At 29.4% G+C, this 15,680-nt stretch overlaps 1 protein-coding gene across 1 annotated transcript; it reads right to left on the minus strand.

Annotated features, from left to right (window-relative positions):
* Positions 1–546: 546 nt before the first annotated feature.
* Pp4-19C (protein phosphatase 19C) lies at positions 547–13,954 on the minus strand. Its single transcript, XM_065507684.1, has 3 exons — positions 13,751–13,954; positions 12,466–13,461; positions 547–2,211 (listed from the first exon to the last, which is right to left on the minus strand). The coding sequence occupies exons 2-3, from the start codon at positions 13,257–13,259 to the stop codon at positions 2,082–2,084; spliced, it is 924 nt and encodes a 307-aa protein (XP_065363756.1). The 5' UTR covers positions 13,260–13,461; positions 13,751–13,954; the 3' UTR covers positions 547–2,081.
* Positions 13,955–15,680: the final 1,726 nt, after the last annotated feature.

Raw genomic sequence — 15,680 nt, forward strand, 5'->3', positions numbered from 1 at the left:
ACAGAAAATTGTTATATTGAGTTTGTGTTTCTATGTTTTGCGTTCATCACTCACTTCGGGTTCCTTTAATTTTTTTTTTGGTTTTTGCCCCAGAGGTGTAAGTCCCGTTCACGTCAACATAAGAGTCCGTAACGCGTTGCGACTTTTTTTGGAAAACATATTTCTTTTTGTTAACCTTAGAACAAAAATCGATTTTTTGTATAAAAACTCAAAATATCTAAATTCGGTTTTTGACAACAAACTTAGGTTCTTTGTCTCTCAGTAGCACTTCTTTGTATATTTTATTCCATGTTCTATGTCATTCAAAAATACGTTTTTTTTTTCTTTTTAACTATTGTTACCTTTTTCAAACCGCTTCTCACAAATTCACAAATCGAACACAAGCATTTTAACTTTTAAAAACGCCTGACTTTCGCCACACAATTGCCAAACACGGTAAGGGTGAATATTTGTATCAGGAATTGACGAAAAATTAAACACAGCCCCGTCTGTTACAAACTATGCCTTCGATCCAATCAAGAGTAGTTAAATAGAAAATGCAAGACATTTTTGTTGTTGAATATTAATATTCTTTATTTTATTTTCTCAGTTTTTTTCTTATTGTTTTTCTTTCTATATGTAGTTTATTTCTTTTTTACAAAAAAAAAAAAAAAACTTTATAAATTAAAGAAATTGTACATTTAAACAGAATAAACAACTAAAAAATGTTATATAGAGTAGTAGATTATTAATATTATTTATGTTCATTATGAGTGTAAAGCATTTATAAAATGGTAGATTGGTTGATGGTTTTAATTAAAAAGTTTTATTTTTTTTTATAATTTTCAATATTTATTATACACTAAACTAAACAAGAAAACTAATTAATTGTATGGAAAGGTGGAAAAAATAAAAAGAAATTATAAAAGTAAAAAAAGAAACAATGATTTATAAGCAGGCTAAACTAAATAAATAAGTAATACATTCAAAGAAAGTAACAGAATAACTTTTGTTTGATATTTTTTTGTATTCATATAAAGTTTATTTATTTAGGTTGTGGTAAATAAAAATGTTTATTCAAAATCATATTCAGCATTGTATTTAAGATCTAATAAATTAAGTGTTTAACGACTTGCTCTGAATTTTTGGGGATCTAAGTGCTGCTTCACACACATCAAGTTTACTTGCGCAAGTATTGAGTTTATAGAAGAGATAACAAGAAAAACAGGAGAAAATATTTCCAATCTCCTCTACTCTAGACATGTCAAAGTAAACTTGAGGTGTGTGTTAATCAGACCTAATTTTAGTGACTTGATTCTATCTTCAATATTTGTTGTGTTTTTGTTTTAGAAAAAACATCCCAATTTGTTTAAAAGGATGCGGCAGTTTTTTAATATCTTCTCTGTGTAACGATAATAGTTTTCAAATAAACAGACATTTTAAAACTTTCCCTATAAATTCACAAAATCAAATAAAATGTATTTTTTTTTAGTTTTTATATTTTGTATTTTCTTTTTTTTAAATTTATATTTATTTCGTTTTATTATACAAAATCATATTTAAAGCAAAAAAATGGTATTTTTAAAATTTTGTTTATTTTTCTTCTCTTTAAAAAGCTGGAAAAACATCTCTGTTTTTAAAATTAAATTCTTTTTTGTGTATTTCTTTGTTTGTTTTTTTAAATTATATGGTATTTTTAATGTTGTTGCTTTCATTTGTTTGTTTTATGTTGTTGTTGTGGTTGTTCTAACTTAATACTTAGGTAACTATAACTAACATTTATTAAAAGAATCTGTTTTTAGTTTTTTATATTATTTTTTGTTAAATTTTTGTTTTTTTTGTTAAATTTTTTTGTTTGTTTTATTTTTATATCCAAGTCATTTTTGTTTATTTTAGTGGAATATTTTTTTATTTATTTAATAATTGAAGTTTTGTTTTTCGTAAAAATTTTTACAGTTCCACAAAAATATTTGATGTCTTAATGATAAATTATTAAGATTTCTAGATATTTTGTTGTTTTAATTTTGTTTGTTTTGTAGTTGTCGACATTGTGAATTAAGTTTTGTTATCGATGATGTTTTACTGTGTACCGTGCAGGTTGCTTAAAGAAAATAATCCGCTTGAGGCTTTTTAGATGGTATACCTCGACTTTCTTGAGGTGCTGCTTCGAAAATGACAAAATCACGATGCAGGTACTCATTTAATTCTAAAATAGCTGCCACATTTCCACATCTATAAATAAAAAACATACAAATTATTGATAAAATGTAATTTTTAAAAGCTTTAATGCTATGTTAGTTTGGTTGTTTGTATGTTAGCTAAGATCAAAATTTGTAACTAAATTTCAAACCAGTTCTCGTATGTTCGAAATCAAATTCGGAAATTCGAAGTTATGTGCGCAAAAATGTTTAAAACTGTTAAAATAATATTTAGATCATACATAAACCTGATGGCAATGCAAAAAAAAAAAACATCAAACTTATGTTCGAAAGCAGTTTAAAATTAACTAAAAATCCTGAGGATACTTAAAAAAGAAGTTGTTATATATTTGAGGCCAATTTCTTAAATTTTCCAGTTTCAAACTCAAAAATTTAAAAAATTGATACCAAAATTTTTAAAATATTTATGCACGATGAAATGATTTTCGGAAGTGTGCCTTATATGGAAGCTATGACTAATTACACAGTGCAACAGTGAAAAAAACACACGATCATGACAGTATAGATTCGACTCTACTACCAAAGGGTAGTAAAACCCTATACTCAGTTTGCCCATTTTGGTGACCGATTTTTTTTTATGGGCCCCCAAAGTTTCTGAAAATCAGTGGGGCCTCTAAAAAAGGTGTCATCAGGTTTTGGTTAACAGCTAATTCAGACTTTGTGCTACGGCTTAACTTTATATGGCAATAATATAGCTAAGAGTCCGCCAAATAAATTTTGTTAAAATTTGTTTCCAAAAAATAGCTTTTTCGTGCACTTTTGTTGAAAAAATATAGGAAGAAAATTTTTTTTTTTACTTTTTTTAGAATAACTTCCTGGGACTCCTAATTTTTCAATAACAATATCCCGCAAAGTTGTAGCTACGGTAAATTTGAATAACTCTCGTGAACATATCAATGCAATCCGAACATACCTAGGTATTCTAAATAGCTGTCAAAAATCACTTTGTAGCTTAAAATTTGTAGTTTTTTACTAATTTTTGACTCTAAAACAATAATTTTTTGTTAAAAATGTATGTTCGAGTGTATACTTCTCTATTGTGCTGGAATAACGAAGAATGGGCAAATCATTATCGGTATGATCCGGGCGCATAACTTTATCCAATCTTGATCATGCAAGACCGGCTTGATGCAAGATATGAAAAAACTTTAAAATTTTTGAAAGTGGGCAAGGTTTGTGGAACTTCTGAAGTGTAAATATAAGCTTTTTATATAAGTTTTTGATATCGGTGGAAACCTTATGACTTAAAGATTGACATTTTAGTGAAATGAATAATTTTGTGACGTCATTTACCTTAAAAACTAATAATATTTTAAAATGGTGATTTTCCATCAAGAAAAATAAAAACTTTGAATTAACGTAAAATTTGAACAGTTACAGACATCACAATAAAATTTGGAAGTAATATAGACCTAAATATTCGTAAGTCAATGGCATCACTAATGTTGCCATTCTTTGTTTTTAAACACCGAAATTCCTGAAACGGCGAAAATTTGTTCCAAAAACTAAGTTTTTTTTAGAAAATAGCCCACTTTGACGTTATTTACAGCATGATAGTAAAAACGTTCTGTATGTATATAAACAACATATGGGGCTATACAAATGTGATGAGCTTTTGAGGGTCGGTGTTTTGCGTTTTTAGAATTTTTTACTCAAACATAATTTTTTTTTTTCAAAATTGCCCAAGTTTGGATAGGGCTGGGGGGTACAATGTCCGCTTAAGTTAGTCAAATTTTACCTTATATATTTTGCATTAAGTTCTCTTTCCAGATCATAAAAAAATTTATATAGTCCCGAAGAAAATTAGTTTTTTATAAAAGAAAAAATATGGGGACTTTTTTGGGAAAAAACTTAAAAAACACACGCATACAAAGTTGAAATATATAAAAAGATGCTTCAACTTTGGATGCGTGTAACTTTTTATAGGGACGAAATAATTGTTATCAGATTTGTTTTATTTTCTTTAGAATTTTATCGCAAATATACGTCATATATAAAAAAACAAATTTCGACCTTTCGTAGGCCCATCAAATTTAAAATACGAAAAAAAGATCGGGCAAAATTTAAAAAAATATTAAACCCAAATATCTCTTGAACTAAAAGAGATAACTACAGATAAAATCATATTTTTTGTAGACCTTCTCAAGGTCTATCTATATTTGAAATTGCAGCTCATTCGGATCATAAATGACTTTTTGGTAATTTTTTTATAAATGTGTGACATTGAAGGTCCACCCACTGATCCCCATTCCGAACACCTCAGCCGAGTAAATAATACAGCACAACATAGAAGTGTGGACTTGATAATACTATTTTTACAAAAAAATCTTTGTTTTAGCGTCAAAAAATAGGAAAAACGAAAATTGTTAAGGTACAAAGTGATCTTTATGTGCTATGTAGAGTGACTAGACACATTCAGAATGCATTGATATGTTCACAAGAGTTATTCAAATTTACCGTAGCTACAACTTTGCGAGATATTGTTATTGAAAAATTAGGAGTCCCTGGAAGTTATTCTAAAAAAAGTAAAAAAAAAAAATTTTCTTCCTATATTTTTTCAACAAAAGTGCACGAAAAAGCTATTTTTTGGAAACAAATTTTAACAAAATTTATTTGGCGGACTCTTAGCTATATTATTGCCATATAAAGTTAAGCCGTAGCACAAAGTCTGAATTAGCTGTTAACCAAAACCTGATGACACCTTTTTTAGAGGCCCCACTGATTTTCAGAAACTTTGGGGGCCCATAAAAAAAAATCGGTCACCAAAATGGGCAAACTGAGTATAGGGTTGTACTACCCTTTGGTAGTAGAGTCGAACCTATACTGTCATGATCTTGTGTTTTTCCAAAAGTCTCCATTTGTTGCATAGTGTTATTGACCGATCGTTACAAAATTTGGTGGGTGATTTGTGTATAAATGAAACATATTTGTGCTGAATTTTATTTGAATACTAACATAGTACATATGTCATAGATTTATGCACATTAATGAAATTTTTGAGAATCGTGCTTATATGGGAGCTAGGGAACATTCTTGACCGATTGGAACTAAATTTTGTAGTACAAGTTCAGCTTACACATCTGCTCAAAATAATAGATACACCAAAATTTATTTTTTAAAAACGAAAAAAAATAATGGTATATTGTAAAATTATAAAAAAAATTCAGTCGATTTTTATTTATAGTTAAAAGGAGAGTAAAAAACAAAAACAAAATATTTCATAATTAATAATAAATATTATAAAGTAAATTAAATTTCTTAAATTTCGAAAAATTTGGTGCTCATAATAATAGATACATTTTTAAAAATTCTTATTAAACAAAAGCTAATAAATTTTATCTTAAAAAAATTAGTTTATTATTAAAGTAAAGCTAGTATCCAGTATATCCACCTTTGTTTTGTAAAACTTTCTCCACTCTTCTGGGCATACTAGATATCAAGTTCTGACACTTCTCCAATGGAATCTCGTACCATATTTTTTGCGTTTTCTCCCATAAATCGTCTTTATTTTTGAAAACTTCCTTCGAAAGCCTTATCTTTAATTCACTCCACATGTTTTCTATTGGGTTTAAATCAGGGGATTGGCTGGGCCAGCTTAAAACAGGTACGTTATTCTCCAAGAACCAGTTTTTAACTAATCTTGAACTATGTTTTGGGTCGTTGTCCTGCTGGAATGTCCATATTAATGGCATATTTTCCGATGCATATGGAAGCATTACGTTTTCCAATATGTCTCTATACCCACTAGCATTCATGGTATCTTCTATTCGGAATATCGGACCAACACCATTCCATGAAAAGCAACCCCAAACCATTATGTTTCCCCCGCCATGTTTTACCGTCTTTTTTGTAAATTTAACGTGGAATTCTTTTCCTTTTGGTCGGCGTACATTTCTTTGGCAGTCGTTTCCAAACAAATTTATTTTTGTTTCGTCGCTCCATAAAATATTTCTCCATTTTTTTTCGCCTTCACACCCGGACCATTGTAAGTGCTCTTTAGCAAATTCTAATCTTGTCTTGATATTTTTTTGGCGTATTAGTGGCACTTTTCTGGCAATTCTTCCCGGCAATTTAGCTTGTAAAAGACGACGACGAACTGTTTGTGGACTGATTTCGTTACATAGCTCCGCAGAAATAGCTTTCGATGATATGAAAGGGTCTTTTTTAACCATAAGGACGATCCGCCTATCTGTTTCTGGACTGGTTTTCTTTGGTCTACCGCGAGTTTCTCTTTTTTGTTTTTTAGATAAAGCATTTTGGACAAAATGTAAAGATCTTCCTATGCTCTTTGCTATTTCCCGTAATGATTTTCCTTGATTTCTCATCGTTTGAACAATTTCGGTACAATGATGATTTCGTCCCATTTTCTTCAAAAGAGTCCTATTTTTTATAAAATTGTTGCTAAAATTTAAATTATACTTACTGTTTCACGTAAATAGGAACAAAAAATTGCACAAAAAAAAAATTGTATATAAACAAATTACAAATTACTGATGTGTATCTATTTTTATGAGCAAATAATTTTTTGTAATTCAAATAAATTCGTTTTTAAAAATCAACATGAAAGCAAATAGCTGCCAGATTTTTGACTGACATGACATTGCCAGATAGAAATTTTAATAATATGATGTATTCTTAACGCATGCGAGGAAATTTTCAATGTTACCGCCATTTAAATTTTTTCCAATTAGGTGTATCTATTATTTTGAGCAGATGTGTATATACAACTTATTAGTGCTGAATTTGGTTTGGATATGTTTATAAATAGATATTTATGAGATCTTAACTATTTTCAGATAGAAAATAAATTCTCAATTATACAATTCTTGTAACGTAAAACAAAAGAAAATATGAAAAAAATCAAAATCAATTTTTGAAATTATAAGGCTAAATATTGAAAACTCTTCCTAGTGATTCTACCTTCTACAATTATTGTTTCATGAGATAGGGCATTTGTATGAGGGCTAGGAGAAATAATCGAATGATTCTAACCAAATTCAATAGGATGTGGCATAATTGCGACCTGTAGTTTGAAAATTTTCAATCCCGAAATTTTCTTAGTTTTATGTGATGTTTTTTGAACTTAATTTGTTATAAAAGAATCTTAAAGCTCCAAAACAAATGCAGAAGATTCATACAACAACAACAAATTTAACCCAAATAGACCAATAACAGGTTCATTATTCAAATTATTCCAAAAACATGTGAATGTTCATTGTTGTCACAGAATTCTATTCCGATCGAAAGTGGAAGTGCTTTTACACAATGAGTAAAACGAAAATTTTTGGAATAAAACCAAAATAAAGATGTGTTGAATAGATATTAAACTGAGAAGCATTGCCAGCTTAGACAAGCTTTTACATTACTTATTGTGTTTTTAACAAACGTTTATAAATACAATACTTTTATTAATGGTTTTTAAAGCCAAAGTTTTTGTTAACAAATTTGTTCTTTAAATCTACAATAGCGGTATTCACAATGTAGAGTACTTGGCCTGGTAATGTAGTAAAAGTGCATAATATCAAAAAACTAAAACAACTAGGCCAAGTACTCTACATTGTGAATACCGCTAAAAAGTTTTTTTATGAATAAGACCGTTTATCTTTAATCCTCCGTTAGTCGCAACTGATCTGGTTGATACAGGCAAACATTTTTTTATTGTAAATTTTTTTAAACACCCTAAATTTTTGATAAAAATATATTTTTACTGCAATTTTATTTGTATTACTCTTTGAAATACTTTGAATTTAATATTGTTTTTATCATAGACAATAACTAGATAGGTAACTGAGAGCCAAAAACCTAAGTCTGTTGTCAAAAACCTAATTCATGAGAATGTATTGCATGTATTTTGTTATTGTATCACCTGTATGTGTGAAAAGAGAGTCATTTTTCAATATATATTACTCTCTCCTTCCGTTCTATGTGTTTATTCTATGGTTTTTATGTTTTTGAATAAAAAGTGAAGCGTTTTTTTATTGATATCAATTTGGTACATTGCGACTAGTCTCGATTAAATTCAAATAAAACAAAGTCTGAGTGAGATATCGAAATTATTTATTCGTTTGAAAGACCTATCGATGTCATTATGTATGTAATTTAACACCGTGCAATTGCCCGTCCGTGACTCTGACACATAAATTTCGCTAAATTTGACCGATGATGTGGGTTATGAGGATTATTTGCATAGACCTGCGACTTAAGAAAACCCCACATGAAAAAGTCTAGCGGTGTAAAATCGTTCGATCTCGATGGCCAGTTCATATCAACACCAAGTGAGATGATGACCATACCCCCAAATCGCTCGTGCAAAATGTTCAATGTAGCATGAGCTGTGTTGCACGTAGCGCCGTACTGTTGAAACCAAATGTCGTTGGTGTCCATATCATCCAATTCAGGCCAAAAGAATTTTGTAATCTTCGAACTATAGCGCTCTGCATTAACGCCGCCAGCCCAAAATCCACACCAAACAGTGACATTTTCGGGATGCATTGTATGCTCTTGAATTTCATGTGGATTGGTATCGTAAAAATTTCCACAACCGTAAAATGGGCAAAACGCATTTTGATAAAACAATTTCATAATTTGCACGTGTTGTTGAATGCGTCCATGGCAAAACAAACTGAATAAATTATAGGCAATTCGACATATGTAGCTTCAACAATATGGTTCGTAAGTCCCTATTGGAAAACACTTTATATATTTCTTATAGAGATATTTCAGTTCTCTACACCATTTCCAATTGTATTTCAGAAATTACTAATTGTATTTCAGAAATGTCTAATTATATTTCATTGGAAAATTCAATTATATTTCAGAAATTTCCAATTTTTTTAGAATTTTCTAATTGAATTTCAGAATATTCCAATTATATTTCAGAATTTTCCATTTATATTTCAGAAATTTCCAATTGTATTTCGGAAATATCCATTTGTATTTCAGAATTTTTAATTTATACTTAAAAAGTTTCTAATTGTATTTCAGAAATTTCCATTTGTATTTCAGAAAATTCTAATAGCAATACCAAAGGAAATTTCTGAAATAAAAATAGAAATTTCTGAAATACAATTGGAAAATTCTGAAATACAATTAGAAAATTCTGAAATATAAATGGAAAATTCTGAAATATAATTGGAAATTTCTGAAATATAATTTAAATTTCTGAAATATAAATGGGAAATTCAATTGGAATTTTCTGAAATATAATTAGAAATTTCTGAAATACAATTTGAAATTTCTGAAATACTATTGGAAATGGTGTAGTAAGGTACGAAAATCTTAACATATTTTTGAAAATTAAAGTTTCTCAACCTTTGTATGTAGTATCTAGTGATTTATTGTAACAAATGCTTTACGACCCAAAAGCTTAAGAAACGAAACCAAATTTTTGTATTACCAGTCAGGATCGAAGGTCGTACAACCTCATCGATAACTACGTACTGTATATCATAAGAGATACAATTTTGCATCACTGATGAAATGGCTTGCAAACTTTTGCAACAGTAAAGGTACGGTCACACATGGCAAATATTTACTCAAAAAAGCGTTACCACTTTTTATAGCACAAATTTGTTTGACGTGTTTACTCTTACAAGTGTTTTGTAAGATCAAACAGCATCAAATAAAATAAAACTAAATATTTGTTTTGAATTGTATTAAGTAAAAGGAGTTTTTGACAATAAATAAAAGAATTAAAATATATTTTATTTTGCGGTTACGTCTTTTTCGTCAAATATTTGCCATGTGTGACCCTACCTTAAGTTAAATGAAGTGTAGTTTGCATAAATTTGCTGCATAATTAAATTAAAAAACATTTGACGTAAAGCAATTATGGCAAATATGTTTTTTCCAACTCTAAATCTTTATTATGCTGCAGTGATGCAATGTTACTGCATTTACGAATTCACTAATAAGTTTTAAGTTAGTCACTTATTTGCAAAGATACGCTACCGTTGCCCCTAAATCAAGATTGGCTACCGTTACCCTTTCAGCTCGGCTATCGTTACCGAAACAACTGCAATTACCGATATTGAATACTATTTTATAAATAATTTTAAGTTATGAAAATAATAATTTTTGATTTCAATAAACTACAGAATCAAGGCGTATTAATCAGGTGATAGCATCTCGGCAATAAATACTATTTGTTAATTATACAATCATCTTTTTATACGAAAGCCATAGTGGGGGTAGTGTACTAAATGATGATTGAAATCAGAATTGCACTATCACTCAATAAATTTTTAAAAAATTTAGTATCAGCGCTACAATAAATTAGTGTAAAATTTTAACTTGCAATTAACAAAAAGCTGCATTAAACATACTATAACTAAATTTTAAAAAATTGTTGATCATGAAATTGTTGAATTCAAATTCGAAAAATAAAAAGTTTAAATATTTTTTGTTATTTTTAATTTGTTGAATTCAAATTCGAAAAATAAAAAGTTTAAATATTTTTTGTTATTTTTAATTAAGTACTAGCTGAACCCGGTCCGCGTTGCTGGCCCTTACAATAATTCTGTTTTATATTGCATCTCGATTTGAATATACAGTGTCGAACAAAAAAAAGCACGGACTTCCCCGACCTGATATCGCACCCGAAACACTGAGGTGGTCATTTGACAAAGTCGTAGCAGATATCTATAAGTACAGTGGCATGATATGCCCTTAAAAAAAAGAAATGGATGTATTTAAGGCAAATCGGATATTATATTTATGAATTTATCTTAAGGACACGGGATATACGTTTCTTTTTTTTTATTTACTCGGGAGCAAACCACATACAAAACATGAATTTTCCAAATGTAAGCCAGCAATAGTCAACGATTGGCCTTATGCTTTGTCGTTGGAAATCTTTGGTATGCGTGATCATTACGTCTTCGCATTTTAATCTGCCACCGATGATTGTTGCCACAATTAAATTTGGTGAACATTTTTTGATGGTCAATCGTGTTCCGTTGCATAGAAAAATGTTGCGGAGAAAAATTATCTGTGATCCAACCTTCAATGTTTCCGAATTTTCCGAATCCGAATTTTTGTAGTTGGTTGTAAGACTTGTGAATACCTTGTCGACAACGGATTGAATATTCATTTGCATTTGGCAGAAGTTCGGCGTGAACAAAATCTGATTTGTCGACGTTGTTTATCATTCGCTTCAGAGTACACCACTGTGAATTAAAATTTTTAGAATGATGTTAAGCAACGAAATTAAAAATAGCATTGTTTGATCGTTGGGAATGAAAAAAAGCATTTATTTCTCGAATGAAAAAATAAAAATAATTTTTTGAATTTTTTTTAACTTTTTTTTTATTTGCTAAATTTGGCCACAATTACTGACCTTGAAATCATTAGGTATAGTGTCATTAGCGGTATAGTGTAAAAATCTGAAGATTCACTGAAAATTTTATAAAAATCGGTCCAGCCATATCTCCGGAACCACTGAAATGAAATTTTGGTTGAATTCGGTCGACCCGTTTTCGCAGTTAGTGGTCACATCAAAATGTACACTTCTTTTTATATATAAGATTAGTCTTAAGTTTTAAATTAGTGTACAAAAATAAATTTAAACCATTTTTAACATAACAATTTAGTGCACAATTTGAAGTTGCACTTAAATTAGTTTAGAAAATAAAGTTGCAATAAACTGATGATTTGCTTTTTTTAAAATCACTTGCAATGATGCAAGACCATTCACACTTAATAGTGAACTTCGCTAATATCTTTTTAAATTTTATGAATTAAATGTAGGATATGACAAATTGTCGGTAATATGCTGGGATTATACAGATTTTTTATGATTATCCAACCGCAGTTTTTATCCCGCATTTTAACAATAATTTCTTATTTCAGTGTTTTAGAAATTCTTTTTCTATACTAATTCATAAATTAATAGTAATAGTATATTCTTGAACATGATTGAACCAAGAGTTCTCTCATATTTAAGATTTTTATTTAATTATATTTTTGCCAAGGTTGGCAACCGGTTCGAATTATTTCGGTAAGGCTATTTAAGTGGTAACGATATTTGTCTTATTTCAATAAAAGTATTTTAGTGGTAACTGTATTTGCTGTTAGTAAATGACGCAAATATTCAAACAATTGTGAAATAAGTTTTCATCAATTTCCACTTGCGTTAGAAATAAACTACATATAGAAGCAAAAAAATATTAAAAATATTTTGTAACTATTATTTTAAATTTAAATCAAAAATGAAAACTTAACTAGAATTATTTTGAATGTTAAAAAAAAAATCAATAGTTCTCCTCACCTGTAACAATAATTTGGTGCTGACCACACCGTCAAAACCGCTTCTCCAAAATGCCACTTAAAGCCCTCCATGACCAATTGATGGGCACGACAAATCATATCAATATCATTCGTTCGGGTAAATTGCATGACCACATCGGCTCCAAACAAATAGCCGGCGCCACGGGGTGATACACCCCAACCAGTTTGATCTTCTGGATCTGACCACAACAGATCACACATGGGACCATCGTGTGGCACTTCCTGTTTACGGTCAATAGTACGAATTTGATCTAAATACTGTATAGAGGGCGACAAACCACCGTGGACACAAAATATCTTCCCATCGATAATGGCCGACAACGAGAGATAGTCGAAGATTTCTGTACAATAGCGCCAGACAGCTGTGGATCCATACTTACGCAGGCATTCATCGTAAAAACCATAGACTTGTGTAATTTGTCGAGATTCATGATTTCCGCGTATCAGTGTTATGCGATCGGGATAGCGGACTTTGAGAGCTAGCAGCAGTAAGAATGTTTCGACACTGTAGTAGCCACGATCCACAAAATCTCCCATAAAGAGGTAATTTTTTTCCGGCACATCGCCGCCTACTTTAAAAAGTTCTTTGAGGTCATAGAACTGGCCATGAATATCACCACACACTGTGACGGGGGAGTCTACACGTTGGACGTTACCCTCCTCCACCAATATTTCACGTGCCTTGGCACACAGGGCCTTTACCTCATTTTCTTTTATAATCTCACAGCGTTTCAATTGCTCTATTTGTCGATCGAGATCGCTGTAGTCTGTCATTCTGTTTTAGCACGCTTGCCACACAAACACACGCACGAGAGGAGGAAAGGAGGAATCGTAACGTTAAACGGGGGCTTTGCCAAGCAGGTGTTAACAGATGACACAAATAACTACGATGACAGGTTTTTCTTTTATACAATATACGAAAAAAACTACTAATTGTATAAAACGTTGGCGGCTGGCAGGCAGGAAGAGTGAGACACTGTCAAAGAAAAACAACAAAAAATAAAACATTAAAATCTAATTAAATATTTTAAAGAATGTTTCTAAAAACACACACATATATAAACTCGTTCCTTTTATTTAATTTTCAACTAGAAAACTTTTATTGCTTCTCAAAATTTACCGCCTTTTAAGGTGAAACTTTTCCATAAGTTTATTTCTTAACAACTAACTCCAGCCATTTTCCAACCATCTTATATTTCAACAATACACATAAGCCGACGTCGCTGCTTGCCTTCAAAATAAAATTAAGCAGAAAATCAACTTACCGTTTTGTTTTCCTTGTTGTTGCTTGATTATCACTTAATATTGTTGTCTATTTGTATTGTTTATCAATAGTTTGTTTATTATTTTGCATTTTTTACGCGTTTTCTGATAAAATTAACAAAAATTTTCTGAATATAACATTAGAAAAAAACAAAAGAAATTATCGTGACCACTCAACGCTTGCTTACACGGTTGCAAAATTGTGTAGCATTATAGCATTAGTGAATTATAGCAAGGTACAGTTATGTTTTAAATAGGCACAAAGTTGAAGGGTTGTATTTTTAAGTTCAACAAGCACATGGTTGCATTTCAATGCCATGTTTCGTTAGCCAAAAAACGTTAACTTTAAAAGTATTGAATAATTTTATTAACTTAAAATTTGGCATAATAAAAGAAATTGTCGCGTGACATACATATAATATATATCATAGATAGAATAGACAATCACCAGTAAATAATTTAAAGCAATTTTAAATTTTAAAAAAATATATAGGTTATATGTATATCTTTTACGATTTTACAAACAAGTTCCCTATTTTCTTAATGTTTCTACAGCGAATCAATAATGTAAATTTATTTATACTTTTTCTAATCAGAATTGAAAAAGTTAAATGTATAATATAAATAAATAATCAAAAATGATTTAAATTAAAGAAATAAGCACCAATAATTCAAGCACTTGAACATTTTGTTAGAATTTGACTTGATTGCAAATGTAATTATGCTTTAAACTTAAAAAATATTTGAAAAAAATAAATATTTTTCAAACAAAAAACACATGGTTTGAATTCATGTTTTCTTTTTACTAGAGAATGCTATTGAAATAAAGTGTAATACAACTGTAATTCAATTGCTAGACTATAATTCAAGGCTTGAATTAAACTTATTTTCAACTTGAATTCCAGTAAAAATGCTTATTGGGTTGGGTTTAAAAACTGAAATTAAAAATGGAGTCTATTTTTAAAATTTTTCAAAATTAATTACTAGAAGCCCCAGGAGTTTTTTTATAAATTGTTCCGTCAAAATATGAGGAAACAGTTCCTGGAATCTATATAAAAAACATTAAAATAAAAATTGTCTCCAGGCGTAATTTTTATTATATATAAATAATATAAACAGAATTATGGAACTTTATGTTTTTGTTCAAGGGGTAGAGAACACGTATTCTTGTAATTTGTTTTTGCAATTTTTTTATGACTATTTGAATTTATTCTTTATTTTTTCTACTTTATTTATATTTTTAACATTATTATTTTTGTTCTGTTTTGGGTTTTCAAGTTAAAAAACCAAAGCAAGGCGAATTCATACAAGGTGGTGTCAGTTCTACAAAAACAACGATTGGTCTTAACAAATGTCAAAAAATCAAAATGAAAAATTTAACAAATTAGTATTTAAACTTTATATAGTGTAGATAATTGAATAGTGCGGGCTTTACTTATTTATGTAAACAATAAATATTTTGTTAATAAGCTTAGAATATGTAGATATTTAAATATAAAAACAAGCTTTGACAGTTGTTAGAACCAAAAAGCGAAAAAAAAAAATTATCAGCTGTTTGACTGACTCCACCTTGTATAAATTCGCCTTGAACCAAAGTATACCAAGTAGTCCAACTCTAAATTTTTTCAAATTACTCTCTCACATATACCGTGTGAGCTCAGAGAAATGTAAACAAATGGAATGTCTTGAAATTTAAACTTTTAATTTTTGATAAAATAACGTTTTTTCCACATTATTACTTTAACACATATTATTTAATATTTTTTTAAACACTTGCACACATTCATTGTTAAAAAGTTTCTATTTTGCACAAATCGAGAAAAAAATATATTTGGAAATTCTGACATGTAATTTTTTATTACTGTAGAATTTAAACTATAGGACAGAGTTACAATTTTTGGTATTGAAAATTCATACATACTCAAATTTAGA

This window comes from Calliphora vicina, chromosome 4, assembly GCF_958450345.1.
Source record: "Calliphora vicina chromosome 4, idCalVici1.1, whole genome shotgun sequence".
Classification (NCBI taxonomy): Eukaryota; Metazoa; Arthropoda; class Insecta; order Diptera; family Calliphoridae; genus Calliphora; species Calliphora vicina.